Raw genomic sequence first — 22,946 nt, forward strand, 5'->3', positions numbered from 1 at the left:
TCCAATATATTACCATATTATTGTTTTTACATGAATTAGTGTAGGAAAATGTACAAAAAAAGATGAAGGGAATGATCTTGTTATAGTGGATTATTGGCCTCTCTTTTTCGGATCCTATGTTTATTTCTTCTGATTTCATTTGTTCCAATGTAAAATATAACTTCCAATGCCAGCGTTAGTGATGGGTTCTATAGATTTGAGAAGTATTGCCCGAAGAGGCAATTGCAAGTTCCTGGATGTAGATAGTTCACACTGCAACCACAGTATGTCAGTGGTGGACTAAATGTATATTTGAATGAGTAGATGAGGTGCTGAGCAAGTAAACGATTTTGAATAGACAGTTGAATTAAGGTTGTACATTTGCTTGCTGAGCTGGCAGGTTTGTTTTCAGACGTTTAATCACCATGCTAGGTAACATCATCAGTGAGCCTCCAATGAAGCATTGGAGTTCTGGCCTGCTTTTAATTTGTGTTTTGGTCTCTTAAGGTGGGTGATACATTTCCGATTCTTTTTCTCAGAGGTTGGTAAATGGGCTGAAAATAAACCTGCCAGCTCAGTGAGCAAACTTACAAACTGAACCTCTGCCTGAGCTACAAATCTTTTCAAAAATTGCAAACCATGTCAACCTTACATTTGTACTCATACACCAACCCCATTAGTGGCATGTAATGGCTTTTATGTAGTGGAGAGGCTTTAGAAGATTGAAAGGAGCCAATCTACAAAATATATCCAGCCTCTGCCCTTTCTCTGGTTGTCCTGGTTATGTTTCTGGTCAATGGTGACTAGTCCCCAGGATGTCCTTTGTGGGATACATGATGATACATACCTGGATGTGAGGCTGTCTTTGAGCTTTTCACTGCTTTTAAATGTTACTTGTCCCAAATAGATGTAGTCAAAAGACAAAATTCAATTTTAAAACTGAAGAAAAATGGAACGGAAATGAACATAGGGCAGAAAATGTGGGAAAGAGACTAATCAAATTAAGTAGTTATTCTTTGTGTTTACACTGCCGTGAGTCAATTTCTGTGTAAAATGAAAAATTTATAAAGATTCCTTTAATGGAGCTTTTTCTCTTGGAATGTTGAATCAGATAATTAAAGCCCCAAAAATCAAATCAAATTATTTATGTTGATAGACTGCTAAATGTACTTTATGCCAAGGTCAGTTTTCTAACCTACTGTAAAATAGTATGTGCTTGAAAGCTTTGTAATTTAAACAGAATTAGATTGGTTGGTATTGGAAAATTGTTGGATTAGAAAAGAGTAACTATTGGTGGCATCATCCACATAGTTTTGCTCACATATAAATTTTATACTTGAATTCTGTTTTTGTGTTCGAAAGAAATTATTTGAATTTGTGTTTATCTGTATGTCCTGTATCGATGTATTTTGCTTCAAAGTTTTTATTGCAATTTCTCCGAATAACCCTAACGTGATTGTGCACTACTTCCATAGGTGCTCCATCATGAGTTGCTAGCTATTCGAGAGGCCTGTATTAAGCTTGAAAAGGACTACCAACCTGGCATTACTTTTATTGTAGTTCAAAAACGGCATCACACCAGACTCTTCTGTACCGACAAGAATGAAAGGGTTTGTTTGTTTTAATATCTTAATATAAATTGGATTCGTGGTGGTATGCAGTCAAATGTTGTCTTGTAACCAATCAATTTGGAACTGTGATCTAAATATGTTTTCTGAACTTGCTTTTAAAAAAAAACAAATGAATTGTCCAAAGTCTCTCTGCCTCTATTCTTAATCCAAATCCCAAAAATGATCAGAGCAAGTTCTAAGGAAGCTTAGATCTTTAGAAGCTTCAAGTGAAGTTGAATAGGAGGCTGTGGATTGTTCTCAAAATGATCAAACAGTTTGATCCACCCTGAACCAGTGGTAAGAAGGGAAATAGAATCCCCGGGACCCTGTGACAAGAAGAGTTTGATTTTAGTAAGGTGAAAAAAAATCTAGATTTTCGTGCAGATAATGGTGAGTAATTGATAATTCAGTGTGGTCTTAAATGTACATTCAATGTGCACGTGACAGGCTGTGAAATTTAACTGGGCCATATATCTCTGAGATATGCATTAGTACTTCTCTGTATGGGACAGACATCATTTAAAAATTCAGCAAGATTTCATCCAGGAGTCTTGAAGACCTGTAACCTTTTATTAAATATTGCAGTAACATTCAGTTAATAGAAAGGGGGGAATGCAATCCTTGGTGGTCTCTGGAAAGAAGGGATGATATCCCAGTCATTTGATCTTGTATCCTCAATCCACAGAATTCTCTGGAAAAGGTAGAAGTTGTATATGAATAGTTTAAATTCAACCCTGTAAACTATCATTGGGCTTGGCTTTTTCCATTGTACCCTGTGCTGATTTGTATTAATCATTCAAGTTTTGCTTTTTGTTTATAGGTTGGTAAAAGTGGCAATATTCCAGCAGGCACAACGGTGGATACAAAAATAACGCACCCATCAGAATTTGACTTTTACCTGTGCAGCCATGCTGGCATTCAGGTAGGTTTTAAAAAAACAAAAGTCCCAAAGGCAATTAGCCAACAATCCAAGTTTTGTTAGCTACAAATTTGAGTATGCTCCTAGCTCAGTTCCTCTTATATTCTGTAAACTTTAAGTGGTCCAAAATGCTGCCTGTGTCTGAACATAGTTAAAGTTCATTAATTCTTCACTCCTCTGTCTGTAGACCTGCATTTTGATCTGGAAACGTTTCTCTTTTGTGTTTATGCAAGTAATTGATTGTTTACTTTTCTGAAATCAATTAGGATACGCCAGAATGTTCCCAAGTGCCACATCAATAAGATTTTGAAATAATAATCATTTTGCACTTCTCAATCATCTTTAATTTGAAAAGAAAACAAGGTGCAAAAGCAGTGCTGAGCCAAGCTTGAGACTTACAAGCTTGATCAAGATGATTGTGTAGATGGTGGTTACAGCAGCTAAAGAGCTTGTTTAAGTAAGGAATACTGACATGTGGGATTGTCATAACTTCCATTTATTAGACTAAGGGAGTGACGAATGCACCATATGCGAAAGTTTAAAGAAATTGAATTGATGCAATTATAAGTCTGGGGAAGCAGAATCATGAAAGAATTTAATCAGAAGGAGCTTAAAGGTTTTGGGAGAGTTAATTTAGGATGGGGATAGAATTGATGGGTGATTGGTACACCATAGAATATGGGTAACAGAATTTTTGGATAAATTGAGGGCTAGGGCATGTGGAGTAGAAGGCTGATCAGAAGAGCCGTGGAAAAGTCAGTATAGCTGAAGGTTTCAGTAGTGAATGGTCTAAGACAGGTAGTGAACAGTGATGTGCAGCCTGGTACAGAAAGCCTTAAGTGTGATGTGATTTCAACTGGTGTATTACTGTACAAGTCAGATCCCAGAATGGAACCTGGCTCATTTTTAAAGTTTGTAATTAGTTTACGTGGTTGCTCACTGAAACATAATCACATGACACTGCAGATGTTCTTTTTCAATAGAACAATTGTGGGTGGCTCAGTGGTTAGCACTGCTGCCTCACAGCGCCAGAGACCCGGGTTCAATTCCAGCCTCGGGGGGGGGGGGGGGGGGGGAATGGGTTTCCTCCGGGTGCTCTGCTTTCCGCCCACAATCCAAAGATGCAAGCCAGGTGAATTGGCCATACTAAATTGCCCAACGTGTTCGATGCATAAGTCAGGAGTAAATATAGGGTAGGGGAATGTGTCTGAGTGGGTTACTCTTCAGAGGGTCAGTGTAGATTTGGGCCAAAGGGCCTGTTTCCATATTGTAGAGTATCTAAGATAAGTGGGAAAACCGAGGACTGGGAAGCTTTTAAAGAACAACAGAGGATTACTAAGAAGGAAATACGCAGAGGAAAAATGAGGTACGAAGGTAAACTGGCCAATAATATAAAGGAGGATAGTAAAAACTTTTCCAAGTATGTGCAAGGCAAAAAAATGGTTAGGACTAAAATTGGGCCCTTGAAGACAGAAACAGGGGAATATATTACAGGGAACAAAGAAATGGCAGAAGAATTAAATGGGTACTTCAGATCTGTGTTCACTGGGGAAGACACAAGTAATCTCCCTGAGGTAACAGTGACTGAAGGACCTGAACTTAAGGGAATCTGTATTTGCCAGGATTTGGTGTTGGAGAGACTGTTAGGTCTAAAGGTTGATAAGTCCCTGGGGCCTGATGGTCTACATCCCAGGGTACTGAAGGAGGTGGCTCGGGAAATTGTGGATGCATTGTGATTTTCCAGAATTCGATAGATTCTGGATCGGTACCTGAGGATTGGAGAGTGGCTACTGTTATACCACTTTTTAAGAAAGGTGGGAGAGAGAAAGCAGGAAATTCTAGACCAGTTAGTCTGACCTCGGTAGTGGGAAAGATGCTGGAGTCTATCATAAAGGATGAGATTACGGCACATCTGGATAGTAGTAACAGGATAGGACAGAGTCACCATGGATTTATGAAGGGGAAATCGTGCTTGACCAATCTTCTGGAGTTTTTTGAGAATGTAACTCTGAAGATGGAAAAGGGAGATGCAGTAGATGTAGTGTACCTTGACTTTCAGAAAGCTTTTGATAAAGTCCCACGTAGGAGGTTAGTGAGTAAACTTAGGGCGCATGGTATTGGGGGCAAAGTACTAGATTGGATTGAAAATTGGTTGGCTGATAGGAAACAAAGGGTAGTGATAAATGGCTCCATTTCGGAATGGCAGGCAGTGACCAGTGGAGTACCGCAGGGATCCGTGCTGGGACCGCAGCTTTTTACAATATATGTTAATGATATAGAAGATGGTATCAGCAATAATATTAGCAAATTTGCTGATGATACAAAGCTGGGTGGCAGGGTGAAATGTGATGAGGATGTTAGGAGATTACAGGGTGACCTGGACAAGTTAGGAGATTGGGCAGATGCATGGCAGATGCAGTTTAATGTGGATAAATGTATGGTTATCCACTTTGGTGGCAAGAACAGGAAGGCAGATTACTACCTAAATGGAATTAATTTAGGTAAAGGGGCAGTACAGAGAGATTTGGGTGTTCTTGTACACCAGTCAATGAAGGCAAGCGTGCAGGTACAGCAGGTAGTGAAGAAGGCTAATAGCATGCTGGCTTTCATAACAAGAGGGATTGAGTATAGAAGCAAAGAGGTGCTTCTGCAGCTGTACATGGCCCTGGTGAGACCACACCTGGAGTACTGTGTGCAGTTCTGGTCGCCAAATTTGAGGAAAGACATTCTGGCTATTGAGGGAGTGCAGCGTAGGTTCATGAGGTCAATTCCTGGAATGGAGGGATTACCTTACACCGAAAGACTGAAGCGACTGGGCTTGTATACCCTTGAGTTTAGAAGACTGAGAGGGGATATGATTGAGACGTATAAGATTATGAAAGGATTGGACACTCTGGCAGGAGGAAACATGTTTCCGCTGATGGGTGAGTGCCGAACCAGAGGACGTAGCTTAAAAATACGGGGCAGACCATTTAGGACAGAGATGAGGAGAAACTTCTTCACCCAGAGAGTGGTGGCTGTGTGGAATGCTCTGCCCCAGAGGGCAGTGGAGGCCCAGTCTCTGGATTAATTTAAGAAAGAGTTCGATAGAGCTCTCAAAGATAGTGGAATCAAGGGTTATGGAGATAAGGCAGGAAGCGGATACTGATTAGGAATGATCAGCCATGATCATATTGAATGGCGGTGCAGGCTCGAAGGGCTGAATGGCCTACTCCTGCACCTATTGTCTATTGTCTAATCTAAAACATTACTGCACTAAAGGAGAGAAAACTGCAGCTAGATAATAAACCATTAACACAAACATCAATACAAATTTTCAGCCTGTTTCCAGCTCTACCTTATTATAGAAACTCAATAGCCAGGGAAATATTACTTCTTTTGCAGCTTTAAATATTTATTTATCTGATACTTTTCAGTTTGTTTCTCTTTGAGACAGTTTTTACAATTAGTTTGCAATCTGTTGGAATGAACCTTTCACATTGTGATGGCCTGAACTTTCTCAGTTCTAACAATTTTAAGGTTGAACTTGAACTTGATAAGTATATATCTATCAGGCAGGGAGGTAGTTGTCGAGAGAGGGAGCCATGGTTCACTAAAGACGTTGGAGCTCTTGTCAAGAGGAAGAAGGAAGTTTATCTGAAGATGAGGTATGAAGGCTCGGGGAGCTTGAGAGTTATAAGTTAGCCAGAAAAGATCTTAAAGAGAGAGCTAAGAAGAGCCAGGAAGGGACATGAGAAGTTGTTGGTGTATAGAATCAAGGAAAACCCTAAGGCCTTTTATAGGTATATCAAGAATAAAAGTATGACTAGGGTAAGATTAGGGCCAATCAAAGGTAGTGGAAAGTTGTATCTGGACTCTGAGGACATAGAGGAAGTGCTTAACAAATTGGAAAAGGGCAATGTTAGTGAGAATACGGAGATACAGGCTACAAGATTAGATGGGATCAAGGTTGGCAAAGAGGAGATTTTAGCAATTTTGGAAGTTCTGAAAATAGGTAAGACCCCTGAGCCAGGTGGGATTTATCCTCTGATTCTCTGGGAAGCCAGGGAGGAGATTGCAGAGCCTTTGGCTTCGATCTTTGTCATCATTGTCAACAGAAGTAGTGCCAGAAAACTAGAGGATAGCAAATGTTGTTCCCTTGTTTAAGAAGAAGAGTCGGGACAACTCTGGTAATTGTAGGCGTGTGAGCCTTACTTCACTTTTGGGTAAGGTGTTGGAAAAGGTTATAAGAGATATGATTTATAATCATCTGGAAAGGAATAATTTGATTAGGGATAGTCAACATGGTTTTGTCAAGGGTAGATCGTGCCTTCACTAACCTTGTTGAGTTATGGAGTCATAGAGATGTACAGCATGGAAACAGACTCTTCGGTCCAACCCATCCATGCCAACCAGATATCCCAACCCAATCTAGTCCCACCTTCCAGCACTTCGTCCATGTCCCTCCAAACCCTTCCTATTCTTCGAGAAGATGACAAAACAGGTGGATGAAGGTAAGACGGTTGATGGGGTGTATATGGACTTCAGTAGGGCATTGATAAAATTCCACATGGTAAGCTATTGCACAAAATACAAAGTTTCAGGATTGAAGGTTATTTAGCAGTTTGGATCAGAAATTGACTAGCTGAAAGAAGACTGAGGCTGGTGATTGATGTTCATCCTGGAGCTCAGTTACCAGTAGTGTGCCACAATGATCAAGAGGTGGATGTAGAAGGATGGGTTAGTAAATTTGCAGCTGACACTAAGGTAACTGAATTGTGGATAATGCCAAAGGATGTTGTGGGTTACAGAGGGACATAGATAAGATGCAGAGCTGGGCTGAGAAGTGGCAAATGGAATTTTATGGGGAAAAGTAAGAGGTAGTTCACTTCGGGAGAGATAGCAGGAATGCCAAGTACTGTGCTAATGGTAAAACTCTTATCAGTGTGTATGACCAGAGAGATCTTGGTGTCATGGTGCATAAATCCCTGAAAGTTGCCACCCAGGTTGATTGGGTTGTAAAGAAGGCATATGGTGTGTTGGCGTTTATTAGTAGGGGGATTGTATTTCAGAACCACGAGGTCATGTTGCAGCTGTACAAGGCATTGGTAAGGTACCACCTGGAGTATTGCATGCAGTTCTGGTCACTGCATTATAGGAAGAATGTGGAAGCTTTGGAAAGGATTCAGAGGAGATTTACTGGGATGTTGCCTGGTATGGAAGGAAGATCTTAAAAGAAAAGGCTGAAGGAATTGAGGCTGTTCTCATTGGAAAGAAGAAGGTTGAGAGGTAACTTAATCAAGACGTATAAGATAATCAGAGGGTTAGATAAGGTGGACAGTGAGAGCCTTTTTCCTCGGATGGTGAAGGCTGACACGAGGGAACATAGCTTTAAATTGAGGGGTGGTAGATTTAGGACAGATATCAGAGGTAGTTTCTTCACTCAAAGTAGTAGGGTCTGCCTGCAACAGTAGTAGACCCACCAGTGTTAAGGGCATTTAAATGGGCATTGGACATATATATGGATAATAATGGAATGGTGTAGGTAAAATGAGCATCAGATTAATTTCACCGGTCAGCGCAATATCGGGGGCCAAAGGGCCTGTACTGCGATGTAACATTCTATGTTCTATTTTTATTCAAACTTTCCTGTTTTGGAAGTTTCAGGCGAGGTATCACTTCTCAGGTGACTGATTCCCCTGAATTGAACTGTGAAACTCTGCTATGTTAGGATAGAACTGTTCGCTTCTGAACTAACTTTGAACCTTCCATTCTAAAGTCAAAACTAAAAAAATTGCCATAAAACTAAAAAAAACTTTGCCTGTCAGAAACTCAGCAGTATAAACATCTGATCCTTTAACACCATAGGGATTCTCCCAAGCATATGCAGTCACATGTTGTCTTGTAACTGATAATTTGGAACAGCAATTTAAACATGTTTTCTAACCTTTCTTTCAAAAAAGAAATAGAATTGTCCAAAATCTCTCTACTTCTAATTTTAGCCCAAATCCCAGAAATGATTACCACAAGTTCTAAAGAAGCTTAGAAGCTTCAATGAAATTGAATAGGAGGATGTGGATGCAAAATGTTTGTTTTTAAAATGATTAAACAGTTTGATCCATCCTGCATCAGTAGCAGGAAGGGAAATAGAATCTGTGGCAAAGATATGAAGTCTCCAGAATGGACCAAATTTTCCTTAATGAAAAGGGTTGAAAGAGCTAAATTTCTAGCTTTGACTACACCGTTTTGTCACATTACTTTTATGGGATGTGGATATAGCCAGCATTTGCTGATCCTGAAATGTTCTTGAACTGACTTGCTAGGCCATTTCGGAGGAAAGTTACAGGTCAACCACATGCTGTGGACCTGGAATCATGTGTAGATCATGGCAGATTTCTTTCTCTGAAAGTGATTGGTAAACCAAAGAAGTCTTTATTCCAATTGTTCATAGCTTTATGGATGCTGTAACTGAGTGAATTTTGTATTCCAGATTTTATTTATTTAGTTTCAGTTCTATGAGGAGCCCTGAACATGATCCCTCAAGCGTTAACCTCAACCTCTGGATTACTAATCCAGTGACATTACTGTTTATGCTACTGACTCTGGGTCAATGCATCATTTAAGTGGTGTAATATTGCAAAGAAAATATTAATCAAGAAGATCAGTTTGTCTCTGTCGACTTCAGGGCATCAAGCTAGTTTGAGTACAATAGCTGATTGACAGCCAGTGTTTTAAAAGTATAAATGACTAACCAATCTCTTCAGTGACATTTGTTGAGCAGAAATGTTGGTCAAGACATCAAGAGAAAACTCTGCTCTACAATGTTAAAAATCACACAACACCAGGTTATAGTCCAACAGGTTTAATTGGAAGTATGCTAGCTTTCGGAGTGTCGCTCCTTCATCAGGTGATTGTGGAGGGCTCGATCGTAACACAGAATTTATAGCAAAAATTTGCAGTGTGATGTAACTGAAATTATACATTGAAAAATTGATTGTATGTTCAGCCTTTCATCTGTTAGAATACAGTGATAGTTTCACTTATTTCATGTGTAAATCACAAAACCCTTTTTTTAAAAAAGTTGCATTCTCAGGTTAGCTGTTAACAATGGTGATAGCTAGACAATATGTTGAAGGTGTTAGCCCCCTGTGTTCTCTGTCTATGACCTGATGTTTAGATTGATTCTAATCTAAAAAGTGCAATAACAGAGTTTTACATAAATTCATGCAGTTGTTACGATCGAGCCCTCCACAATCACCTGATGAAGGAGCGATGCTCCGAAAGCTAGTGTGCTTCCAATTAAACCTGTTGGACTATAGCTTGGTGTTGTGTGATTTTTAACTTTGTACACCCCAGTCCAACACCGGCATCTCCAAATCATGACTGCTCTACAATGTTTACATCTTTAACATCAACCTGAACAGGCAATTTGATTTAAAGGATGCTCTGTTTCAGAGAGTGCAAACATGAAGTAGTTTGGAAGATGAAAGTAGTTTGAAAAGTCCTCTAATAGAATTTTGAGAGTTTTGAATGGATAACAAGAGAAATCTAACCAATTGCCAAACCTGTCAAATTTTAAATTTGTGCATGGTTGGACCAGTCACTGAAAGGCTTGATCCAATCTATTTTGAATTTGCAAATAGAGTCAGAGATGTGTAATTTTATCCTAATATTTATCCATCTACTGAAGTATCGACGGCTATACAGCTGTCAGAGCTGTTTGATTCATGTGATTGTGTACGAAAACATGCTTTCGTGCTTTTATTTTCATCCTTTGAAGACATTAATAAAACATCATTATCAGAATCCCAAATTTGACATTTCAGAAGAGGTGCTAATATTCTGGTTGGGATTCCAACATAATACGTAAGATAATGCATCAGCAGATTGTTTTCTAACCATTGTACGTCTACATTATTTAAGAAAGAAATTGAAAATAATTATAAATGAGTGTTAATAATTTGTATTTTCTAGGGGACAAGCAGACCATCTCACTACCATGTTCTTTGGGATGATAATCGCTTCAATGCAGATGAACTTCAGATCCTCACATATCAACTTTGTCACACGTATGTCAGATGTACGCGGTCAGTGTCCATCCCAGCTCCAGCCTATTACGCTCATTTGGTAGCTTTCCGTGCCAGATACCATTTGGTGGACAAGGAGCATGACAGGTATGAAAACACTTTTGAGACTTTGACTGTTTTGTTTCATCTGTGAATTTTGTGTTCAAGAAGCTGATCTGTTAGAGTTGAGTATCTAAACTCCAAGAAAAGACCGGAAAAACTTTAATGTACTTGCCTTGGGACAGCATCTCTGAGAAACTACTTTAGAGAGCACATAAATTAGTGTCATGAGTGGAAATGATAAATCTGGAATATCACCAGATTAAACTAGGACCATGTGATGTAGAGATTCTAATTGTTGTTCCTTGACGTTCAGTGGCATTACCATCACTAATTCCCTCGCTGTCAATATTCTGGCGCTTACCATTGACCAGAAACTGAATTGGACCAGCCATATGAATTCTTTTGGCTACAAAAACACATCAGAAGCTATGAATTCTGCAGTGAGTAAATCCTGTTGTGTCTCCCAAAGCCTACTCACCCCATCTACAAGGTACACTTCAGAGTGTGATGCAATACGGTGAACTTATTCAACGGGAATGCAGCTACAGGATAAAGCAGCTCGCTTGGTTGGCACCCTGTCCACCACTTCCAACATTCACTTGCTTCACTGCTGTGTTCCCCATCTATATGATGGGCAATAATAACTCACCAATGCTTTGTGGCCTCTACCACCTACATGTTCAAAAGCAGACGATGCGAGACCATCACTTGTAACTTCTCCTCCAAACCACCGACCATTCTGACTTATACCTGTGTCGCTATTCTTCCACTATCACTGGGTCACCATCCTGGATCTCTGTTCCTAACGACGCTGGGTGTCCCTCGAATTGAGGAGATCTAAGAAACATGCCACCATTTTCTCCAGGGCAACACACCCCCTGTCTCATGAGCAAATTTTTGAAAAAAGGTTTAAACAATTAAATTTGGGATGGATCTGAAGAGGTTCTTCAGAGCATTTGACACCTGGACAAAAGCAAAATGCAGAGTGTACTGGAAAACTGAAATAAAAACAGAAAATGCTGAAAAATACTCAGCAAGTCTAGTAGCATGTGCAGAGAAATAACATTGACATTTCAGGCCCATGATCTTTCATCATGGAAATGACTGCCGGTAGAGATTGAAAAGTCCCATCATATCTTTCTGGGTGAATTATCATGGTCTCACAACAAGCAATAGACAGAAACGTGAATAAGGGTAGTTCAATAAACATGGTGCCAGAATCAATAGGTTTAATGTTCATTGGAGAAACTGAACTGACTGGACCTCTGTTCTCTACAATCAGGAAGGATGAATCAGGGTTTGGAAGCGCTCTGAATTAGAAGGGGGTTTGCATAGGGTAGTTGCTTCCACTTGGGGCAACAAATTTAAAAAAAAAACACTAATCATCCATTTTTAGAAACCTCTTCACCCAGCAAGTGATGGGAATGTGGAACCCAACCATAGAGTTTAATTTAGGCGAATCATATAGATTCATTTAAGGAGAAGCTAGGTAAATACAGAAAGGAGAAAGGAAGAGAAAGAAATGCTGATAGGGTGAGCAAATGCAGAGATCAGAGGATCTTTGAATGAAACATGAATACTGGCATAGACCAGCTGAGCCGAATATCTGCCTCCTGTGCTGTAAATACTGTGAATGTGTTAACGTGAGCTCGGTAGCCTGCCTTATCAGTGAGGATCTTGTGACTGACCTTCCTGTTTCAAATACAAGTGCACAATCCTTTATCCGAAATGCTCGGGACCAGCTGGTTTTCGGAATTTAGAATTTTTCAAATTTCAGAATAAGTGGCAGTTTGATGGTAAAATATTTAAGTCTTTCCAAAAATCAGACTTACTGAAACAAAATTGAGATCTGCCAGTGCTGGGCATGCCCCCACACATCGCATCTAAGTGACATGCATCGCGTGGATGTGGACTTGGGTTAAGTGTTTGCACACCAAACAACCTTGTTAATGAGAAAAAAACTTCACAAAAAAACCTTTAGACTTTGGAGCTTTTCGGACTTGGAGATTTCAGGTAAAGGATTGTCTACCTGTATTTGTTGTTTGGACAGTAAGTCATAAATTTCATGCTGTCACATTATGCTCGAGAGGAAAAAAGTTTCAAATACCATTATTCTGAAACATTTGAGCAGAAAATTATGTAAGAAACGACTTCCTAGTTACACTTTTAATGAAAAAATGATTAGGTTTTTATCCAGTGGTCATGAACAAATTTGATAGGCTGGACGTAAAGGAAAAAGTTTGCCATGTGAGAGGGAATCCATTATTTGCTCATGAATATAATAATAGAATCTCAAATGTTACAGCCCATTGTGCCTGCACCAGCTCCTTTAAAAACATCATTACCTAGTGCCAGTTTCCTGTCTTTCCCCAATGCATTTGAACATTATTTTTATCTAAATAGTCATCCAAAGTCCTCATGTGTCCAATTGAATCTGTCCACACTATGCTTCCATGGGATTATATTCCATATAGAGCTACTCACTGAGTAAAAAACTATCCCCTCACTTTGCCCTTGCTTCTTTTGCAGATTACTATTTTTGTTCTTGTTCCTTTTATGAGAGGAAACAGGTTCTCCCTTTCTATTGTATCCATGTGATTTTGAAAACTGCCTATCAGATTTCCTTTAGCCTTCTTCCTTTCAAAGAGAACAGCCTCAGTTTCTTCAATGTATCTCCATAACGGAAGGTCCTCATCCTTGGAACTATTCTGAACCCTCCAATGAATTCACATCCTTTCTGTGATGTGGCATGCAGAACTAGACACAGTATTCCAGCTGAGGTCAAACGAATATCTTATGCAAGTTCAACATCCTCTCCTTGCTCTTGTACTCTGTACCTGTGTTTATAAAATCAAGTAAATTGCATGCTTTCCTTACTGCTCTCTTTACCTGTCCAATCGCTCTCAATGATCTGTAGACCCGAAGTCCCTCTGCTCCTATAACCCAACCCCCACCCTTAGAATTGTATGTCTAATGTCATATTGTCTTTCAATATTCTTCCAACCAAAAAACACTTCACACTTTACTGCATTGAAATCCATCTGCCATGTGTCTGCCTAATCCACCAACTCGTCTGTGTCCTTCTACAGTTTACACAGTCCTCTTCACAGTTTTCACTTACTAGTTTTATGTCATCTGTGAACTTTGAAGTTGCCCTGAAACATCAAGATCCAGATCATTAACAAAAATCAGGAAAAGCATGTGTCGAAGTATCGACCCTGACGGATCCTCTACCAGTCTACTTCCTGAAAAAAATGTTTCCTATCACTCAGCCAGTTTTTGTTTTTATCCAAGTTGGTTCTCATTTATTAATTTAATGACATGCAACTTTGCTCAATTCTGTTGTGTGACACTGTATCAAATGCTGTCTGAAAATCTACATACACCACATCAACAGCATTGCCCTCATTAAACCTTTCTATTACCTCTTCAAAATACACCAAGTTAATTACACTTCATTTCCCTTTTAGAAATCAATGTTCTTTCTAATCAACCCAACTTCCCACCACTGAAATTGAACTGGTCTGTAATTGCTGGGCTTGTACTTGAACCTTTCTTGAACAAGGCCATAATGTTTATGATTCTGAAGTCAAATGGCACCTCTCCTGAGTCTAGGGAAGACTGAAAGATTGTGACCAGTGTCCCTGCAAATTCCACTTTCACTTTCTTCAAAGTCCTCGGTGCCTTGTTAACTTTATAGTCTATCCAACATTTCTGCCCTGTCAATTTTAAATCTTTCTGTGAGTTCCCTGTTATGTCACCATTGCCTGGGTTGCACCTCTGTCTTTGGTAAAGAAACCTCAGCTATTTTGCCTGATTGTTGGTATAAAGACCCTTTTTAGTTTCTCCTCCTTCCCTTACCATCAAATGATGGTTACTAAAAAATTTTGAAAGGAATTCAGAATATTTTCTTTGTCCCAGACAGCATTTAGAATACAAAACTTACTCCATGCAATTGAAGTAAACAGCACTGAAGCATTAAGAGGAAAAGCTGGAAAAGTAAATAAGGCCAAAAAAAGTACAAGGTTGTGCTCGATGTAGTTTGAAGTAAGGTGTCAGATTTGGCTAGTGCATGAGTAGTTTTGAACAGTGTCCCATTTCTGTGCTGTAAATTTTATGTAAAGCATAGAATGACAAGTTAAACTAATCTTGCTCTTTTCTATCCTTTTCAGCGCTGAAGGGAGTCACACATCTGGCCAGAGCAATGGCCGGGATCAGCAGGCTTTGGCTAAAGCAGTACAGGTTCACCAGGACACTCTGCGCACTATGTATTTTGCTTGACAGGTGTCCTCAGTTGGGATTTCTGAACAGAGCCGGGCTAAGACCAGACCGGCTGCATTTTCCAGGCAGTGTAGTGACGAACGTGCAGTTAATGTGTTTCTGTTGCTGTGTACATTGCGGTACCTTGCAGGTCTCTTTCAGCTATGAGGTAAAATGTGACCTGGCTGTTAATGTATGAATCAAATCACCTGTAAATCTTTCTTTGAACAGCAACAACAGGGAATATTAGGAGGCTTGTAATAGATGTCTTGATATATATAGTCACGAATTGAAGTTAAATAACTGCAACTTAATCTTGTTAGTTAAAACTAGACTGGAGGCTGTTGTAGGTAGAACAAGAAAATATATATTTGGTGGAAACATTATAATATGCTGCAGCAGCATATTTAATGGTGGTTGTTTAGGACTGCAAAATTGTGGAAGAATTTTAAGGATGGTTTGAGTCTTTAAAGACATAGTAATCCCGACTGTTGGCTTCAAATGGCAGAATTTTGAAACTCGGAATTGAACATCAACAGCATTCCTTTTATTATATCTGGAGTTTTATCCAGTGAATTCAGTGAAGACTACTGTAATACAGTACTGTGAAGCACGGCCATCTTGAGTGGGTATGGGGAAAAAGTCTTTTAACACTGAAAGCAAGTTTATGAAGAACTAGTGCTTTTCCTTTTTGTGCAGGCAATATATTGTATCGGTTTGACTTTCTCAGTTCTGAGATGTCATCTATGACTATTAACAGAAGGAATGCAGTCTCTTTTTAAGATGTGTTTAGTAGAAAATATTGGTGTGCGCGTTTGAAGCAATTAATCTTTGGAGACAATCTATAAAACATAACAAGAACAGATGGGCACTACTATTTTATATATCGAGCTCTTAATATTTTTGTAAGATGCTGCAATTGTTTAGTTCTCAGATCTCGAGACGATACATTAGTGATGCAAAAGTGACATTTTTATGCTGTGGTTGTCTGTTCAGCCACTCCTGTGGCTTGGCATCATGTCAATATAAGGGTTACCATGACTATCACTTCATCAATTTGAATTCAGTTAGTACAGTCAGTCAGATAAGAACTATCGAAATTGAAACTTTTTAGCATGAAGTAAATTTTAACTACCTCGTGGTTATTCTCGTGCAGCAAAAACAGAATGAGGACATGCCGCTGTTATGTTGGCAAAGCAGTTCAAAGATGGTGCTAGATTTTTGCCACGAGGCAAGCATTTTTGTAATGGTAGTCATCTAATTGATGTAAATTAATTCCTGGATTAAAATCCATCCCAAGATTGAAGCCAAACCTTTTTATGAATATATATAACATCTTTTCAGTGGCCTATATGCACTTCTGACTCAAAGCATTGTATAAAGTATCCAGTTTTATATACCTCAACCCTTCAAATGTTCAAATCTCTTGGAAGGCACAACCAGCATAAATTACAGTGTTAACAACTTACATGTGGCCATGAATAAAAACCATATTTTACATAGATCTTCAGGATAAACTTTTGCGTTTGAAGTTAAGTAATAAACATGATATAGATATAGGTAAGTCTATTGCAGAAATGTTCGATAAATTGTTTTCAACTGTTTCTGTATTTGGCTACTTGGTATGTTTGTATACAAGGATGGTAATGTTGCAAATTGCATTACAAAAATGGGCATATTTTGCCAAACAAGTCTTCAATATTTTTTTAAGATCTTTTATTTATGAAATGTCTACAGAAAAAGTAATGAGCTATGCTTCTAAAAAAAAATGGCAAGTTACATGTTCTCCTAATGCTTCTTATGGAATCATATAATTCTTTTCTACTTATTTTAAAACAGTTTGAGGAATGGATGTAGCAAAGGACACAGTAAGTGTATCAATTTTCAATCCTGAAATAGTTCTAATGAGACCTCTGAATAGTTGTGAAAAATCTGTGCAAGTACAGTAATGTCTTTGTGACATTCAGTAGTTACAACACTAACGCATTCAATTTTCCTACTTGGGATACCCACATTCAAGGCTGAGTCTCAACTGACATATCTATTTAGGTTTCCTGCCAATCAACAGTTGTGTGAATTGGCTGATAAAGGAGAGGGGATCCTTTTCAGAAAGATTGAATATAGCTAATTAGTTCATTGGCCAAAGAACATGTACTAATGTCCATGAAAATCCCCATGGTGGATTGCAATGTAATTTCAAATATGCAGGGCGACCAATCTGGCAATTAAAATAAGTGACAATATAGCAAGTAGTAACAGCATGACGAATACTCAGGGCTTTAAAGACTGCACTTCTTTTACAATGATGAAATACTATGTCAGAATTAGGAAGGATGTTTATAAAAGCTTAATCATGGAAATAAGGGATTATTTCATTGGAATAGAGTGAGCTGATGTTAGAACTTAATCCCTTCTAAGCATACTGAAATCAGCATGATAATCTGATGAAGCAGTAGTTGACATTCATTTAATTTTGTGTTTAAGTGGATGATTGAGCTTCAAATTTATAGACCAGACAGAAGCTCTGAACCAAAGGTTTATCTTATTTGAGCTGCTCTGTTTATTGATTGAGTTCAAGGAAAAGTTTAATTGAAAAATCTTCAATAACAATGTTCCATTGTATTTCAAATTGTTTCATTCCATCTAATGGGCAGCACAGTAGTTGGCACTGCTGCCTCTCAGCACCTGGAATGTGGGTGACTGTTTGTGTGGAGTTTGCACATTCTCCCCACGTCTGCATGGGTTTCCTCTGGGTGCTGCAGTTTTCTCCCACAGTCCAAAGATGTGCAGGTCAGGTGGATTAGCCATGTTAAATTGCCCATAGCGTCGAGGGATATGCAAAGTGGGTGGATTAGCCATGGAAAATGTGGGGTTACAGGGATAGGGTAGGGGATGGTCTGGGTGGGATGCTATGTGGAGAGTTGGTGGACTCAATGGGCCAAATGACCAGCTTCCACATTGTAGTGATTCTGTGATTCTATCTGTTCTGCTTTTTATTAACACATTGACTAATGCACTTATTTGGTGACTTCCAACTCAGCTTATTTTGTAATCTGTTTTAAAAAATAAATTCACAAGCAAATTATGGCAGCTTTACAAATTACATAGCCATACATAGTTATACATAGCCATAAATCATTATTTCTTTTTGCATTTTTTTCATCATTGCCTACAGTTGGATGAGTAGGTTGGGCTGTTTATTTAGAACTGGACAATCCTTAGATACGTATCTCTGTTCTGCTTTTTGGGGCAGATTTGGTTATTAAAGTGTCCTTAGCTATTAAGCAATCTCTAACCAGCACTACAAAAAGTTTACACCTTGCTTCAAAGTTATGGGTGCTACTGTGAACTGGCCCCTATATTCTCTGTTCTTGTGCTATACATTGACAGTCATAACGACAATAAATCTGAGACAATGAATAACAATAAAATGCTGTGATCAATGGATAGCAGCAGCTCTTTGTGAAAATGTATTGCAGTCACTGCCATTTGAGAAATAATTGGTGCTGCAATTGGCTGATTAAATCTGCCTTATTAGTTACTGCCATTGGTGGCCAACATTCAACTGGGATAATTATTCTGGTAATCTGTTTTTAAAAAAAAAATTGTAGAGAAGCAGCTAGAGTGTAAAACAGTGTAGTATTTTAAGCATGTAGCAGAATTCACCATGGGAATTTTAAAAACCATTAGCATTTTTATTGTAAATGTACTTGTGCATAATTGAGAAATATTAATGCTTGTAAATAATTTTGTAAACTTCAATGTAAACAACCCAGTAAACTAAAAAAAACTAATGACAAAGTTAAAATGATATCAGTTCACTGCAGAATTTTCTTTTGTATTTCTTTCTTGTAAGATGCCTGCCAGCTCTTGGCTGTGACAGTTAAGAAGCATAGTGACCTCTGAGGTATATTAAATAAGCACCTGTAAGTTAGTGAGGTTACTGTCTTTGTGAACACTATGTACTGTCTCTCTTTTGAGAGTCTTCATACGAAGGACAATATCCAGCCTGCGTGGCCTTTCTTCAAAACAAAAATCATCTTTTCTCAAAATGCCCATGCTTTTGTAAAGGATATCTTTATATATTGCAATTTCTAGCTTCAGTAGCTCCACTGCATGACATATTTGTAATTTCAAGCAATGTGTGAAACATACTTATAGCGCACTTTTCACAAGGTTTGCTGAGGTGCTAAAAATAAGCTGCATCTTGTATGTGTTGCAAGAGAATTTTTGTGCTTTGTTTTCTAGTCTTATCCACCCAACTAATGCGTACTAATATACTAGAAATATATAATAGTGAATGCCCAGGAAATGTACTCTTATCTCACAAGATTTAACTTATCTATAGCCGAAATCCACTGTCAACAATGAAAACACCCAAGGATATTAGCAATAAAGGCCTTTCTTTTGTATTTTCAAAGGTTTAAACTTTTAGATTAATATATTGAAGTCGCTGTAATTCTAAGTGAAAAGTTGACAGTGTCTAAATTATAAACTTGGAAATCTGACTTTTATTTATCTGACCAATCTTGTTTGTTCTACACGATGCTTCAGTAAAAATAGTCAAACCCTTTACTTTCCAATAGAGTAAATACAGAGTTTGAATATTGCTGATGGGAGAGGCAGGTTGTCAGAACCTCTTTTCGTGTTGTCATCGGGGCAGTTGCTAGAATGTCTACTTCAAACAATCACAATTTGCAGGAAGAAGGAATGTTGATTGGTTGACTTTAATTAGTCAATGCGTTGTCATTGAGAAAGCAACAGGGGACTATAGACCTATAAAGCTCCCAGGAAATTTAGAAGGTGCAAGACGTAAAATATTTCTTTAATATGCAGATAACTGGGATATAGTCAGTCAAGCTGGTAATGTGTTTAACTTAAAATTGTTAAAACTAACATACATTCACTCGTTCTCTGCAAACGAAAGTCAATTGGCGAATCAATGAGTGTTTCCTAAATGTTTTAAATTATGCATTCTTACATTTCTCTGAATGAGTGTAGATGAAAATTTTCAGAAACATGTCCGTATTTTAAATAAAAGGTAAATTATTCTGACATTCAGTGGAAATAAAATTTAGTGCTAATTTGGGATCATCCTAATGGCATACTTTAATTTTGAGAAGCAATGGCAACAAATCTTTTCTGAAATGTAGAGAAATAGAGGAGTCCATTTATGATCCTGGGATAAGTCCACTTGAAGATCCCAAGGCTATACTATGTAGAATGTATACAGCCTTGTGTTATATTACTAATGTTAACATATAAGATGACATCATCTTTGACCTTGCTGTGATTTCTATTCTTTGTAGTTGAATAATTTTGCATTGGGGTTTTTGCTGGTTGTCATTTGAGAAACTGGTAGTCTTGCAGATAGGTCTAGATCTTGTGCTTTCTGCTCTGTTCAGAACCATCGTGCTGCCAGTTTTGATTCGGTTTGTGAGCTTAAGCATTGAGTTATTGATCTGTCATTTCCTCCTAAAAGCTTTAAAGTTTATTATGTTGATGCAAGACAAATCAGATTGTGTAGTAGCAGAGTCATCATCTAAAACCTCCAATCTGTTTGTTTAGAAAATACTATTTTTTAAGAAGGTTTGAGCAGCCAAACCATGTTAAGCAGATTGTCCATAACATGTCACTGTACACTTAAAGAAGAAAAACTAATGCAAAAGACATATCCTCAATCAAGCTATCATGCAAAAACGAAAAGGTGCTTTGGAAATATCCAAAATTCAGAAATAATCTGAAATGTGTCAACTGTCTTCTGTTTGCCTCCAATGAAAATGAACCTACCAAAACATTGGAAAACAAACTGTAAGACCACTTAAGGAATTAATGATGTTTCACAGACTGTTATATTTGTTTAAATGATCACTTTAAATCTTGAAGTAAAACTACAATTTGTGATATTTCATAGATTTATTACTTCTGTGAGGGAATAGAAAGTGAACTTGGTGCCAAGATGGCTGTGCAACATTGTGTACACTTCGGCCTCCCTTTTATTACTTTGGCCTCTACTTTCATCGAAATGTGGATCAAATTTCTGTATTAATGCTTAGTAAACTGCTTTAATATAAGTTATTATCATACTGCACAAGAAGGAGACAAAAGACATTTAGATTTTTCATCTGTATTGAGGTCACCTTGACCTACTATTTCTGCCTCAAAACCACATAGGCCATTCCCAGCCAAACCTTCCCACTGGTAGATTGAGTGATTTATATTTTCAAGTTTGAGGAAGAGACACTGACAGCTGGGAAAAAAAAACTGGCTGTTGTTTGCATTTTTCTTTTGTTTCCCAATCCTGACCCATGCTCTTGAATCTGGACCTACCTCAATACATTTGTTGGTTGCTGCAACTTTAATTAAGAAATGGCATATTTCCCTGGTTCAAAAAAATGAAGACCAAAAGAACATTTCAAAACGTACATCCTAGTTTTTAAAAATTAATTTTAAAATGGTGCAAAGTTAGGCAGACAGTTCTGTTTTCCTCGAAAGTTGATGATAGTGCTTTATTTTGTTCTTTGTGCCTTGTGTAATCATCCCATTGCATGTCAAAATCTGCTGGCAGGCTTAAATAGCAGTGTATGACTATACTGTACGTAAACTGCTTAAATGAACAAAATAGGTTGAAAACTTAATATATTTTGAGAAAATGTAAAGCATCGTTATTTATGCTGCATAGAATGATCAGTATTGTTGCACTTTCTCAGCAGTCACTTATGCCATATGACGGCTGTTTGCAGGAAAAACGAGGTGATCGGGACAATGGTTTTGAAGAGAGAAAAAATGCTACTTGTAAATCCTTAATACAAAAGAGGATTTAAAATATTTTCAAGTACCTCAAAAGCCTGACATATGCTGCATTGATAAAGTTTTGAGTATTCTTTGTTTTGCTTTTTTTTGTTTTGAATTGCACAAACTCATCTACCTTCTGTAACTACTGCATTTTAAGATGTTGGCTTATTTCCTTTTTTTGGGCACTGGTAGAATTGGGCACAAAGTGGACTTCCAGTAAATTTTTTTTCATGCTTTCATGTTTTAATCTAGGGTGGTTTTGATCCTGAATGCAAATCGTTTTAAAAATATTTTTAACCAGCACAAGTGAGGTTTGTTACCTAACCTAGTGTTTGTGGTCCATTTGCGCTTGAATGAGCAGTTTACACTCCTGTGGCAATGAGGATTTGCATTGCTTGCAGTTTGTTTTACTAATGCTGTGTAAATACTTCCTGTAGGTTAAATTTGTCCATTCCTTTTTCAGTCAATATTTTTAATGAGGTGAATAACTATGCTGTAAACATTTGACAAAATATGATGTACAAGTATCATTATATGAGTTTGTGAATCTAAGATATCAATTTTTTTTGACTAGGAGTATGGTATGATCATTTTCTTAACAAATAAACTTCTGTATCTTTAACTACTTGCCCACAAGTGGTAAATTAGTTTTAGTTATACTGTCTTCTGTTTTCCCAGCCCTCACTCAAAAGTACTGCAACTATACAATCTCACCAAGAAAACTGCTGCATATCATGCACCATGTTACAAACTCAGTTTTGTGTAAAATAAAAAAATTGCCATTTCCTGAAAGTGTCCTTCTATCTAACTCGTACTATGCCTTAGTTTTTGTATGTTCTAAAATATAAATCCTTTAAACATTCCTTATGCAGCCAACAGCATGGTTTTAATTCCTGCTGAGGTTATCATGAATGGCCCTTCTTCTCAACTTCTCCCCTCACCTGAGCCTAGTAACACTCTGGTTAAACCACTACTAGTCATGTCAGTCTACGAAGAGCAACTCTGTGGTCCTCTGGGACTATAGTGACTTTACAATGACTTTTTTTTAAACATACCATGTACTGTAATGGAGTTTTTAATTTGGTGAAGATGGGTACGGTCTGCAGCGATTGAATGTTTGCATTTAGTAATTTTTCACTTGTTAATCTGGAATAAAATTAGAGAGTTAGCTTAATGACAGTAATACAACTCCTGTTTGTCATAAAAACCTATCTTGTTCATTAATGTCATTTCAGGGAGAGTATTCCAGACCCACAGCAATGTGACCATCTCTTC

The 22,946-nt window shown here is 38.0% G+C and overlaps 1 protein-coding gene across 1 annotated transcript in view; it reads left to right on the top strand.

Annotated features, from left to right (window-relative positions):
- LOC132815084 (protein argonaute-2) overlaps positions 1–22,725 on the top strand; it is a 100,206-nt gene extending 77,481 nt beyond the window's left edge. Inside the window, exons 16-19 of the mRNA XM_060823823.1 lie at positions 1,455–1,589; positions 2,410–2,511; positions 10,462–10,661; positions 14,789–22,725. Of these exons, the coding sequence (XP_060679806.1) occupies positions 1,455–1,589; positions 2,410–2,511; positions 10,462–10,661; positions 14,789–14,897 (546 nt within the window). The 3' untranslated portion in view covers positions 14,898–22,725. The remainder of the gene's footprint in view (positions 1–1,454; positions 1,590–2,409; positions 2,512–10,461; positions 10,662–14,788) is intronic.
- Positions 22,726–22,946: the final 221 nt, after the last annotated feature.

The sequence above is a fragment of the Hemiscyllium ocellatum genome, chromosome 4 (assembly GCF_020745735.1).
Source record: "Hemiscyllium ocellatum isolate sHemOce1 chromosome 4, sHemOce1.pat.X.cur, whole genome shotgun sequence".
In the NCBI taxonomy this organism is placed as follows: domain Eukaryota; kingdom Metazoa; phylum Chordata; class Chondrichthyes; order Orectolobiformes; family Hemiscylliidae; genus Hemiscyllium; species Hemiscyllium ocellatum.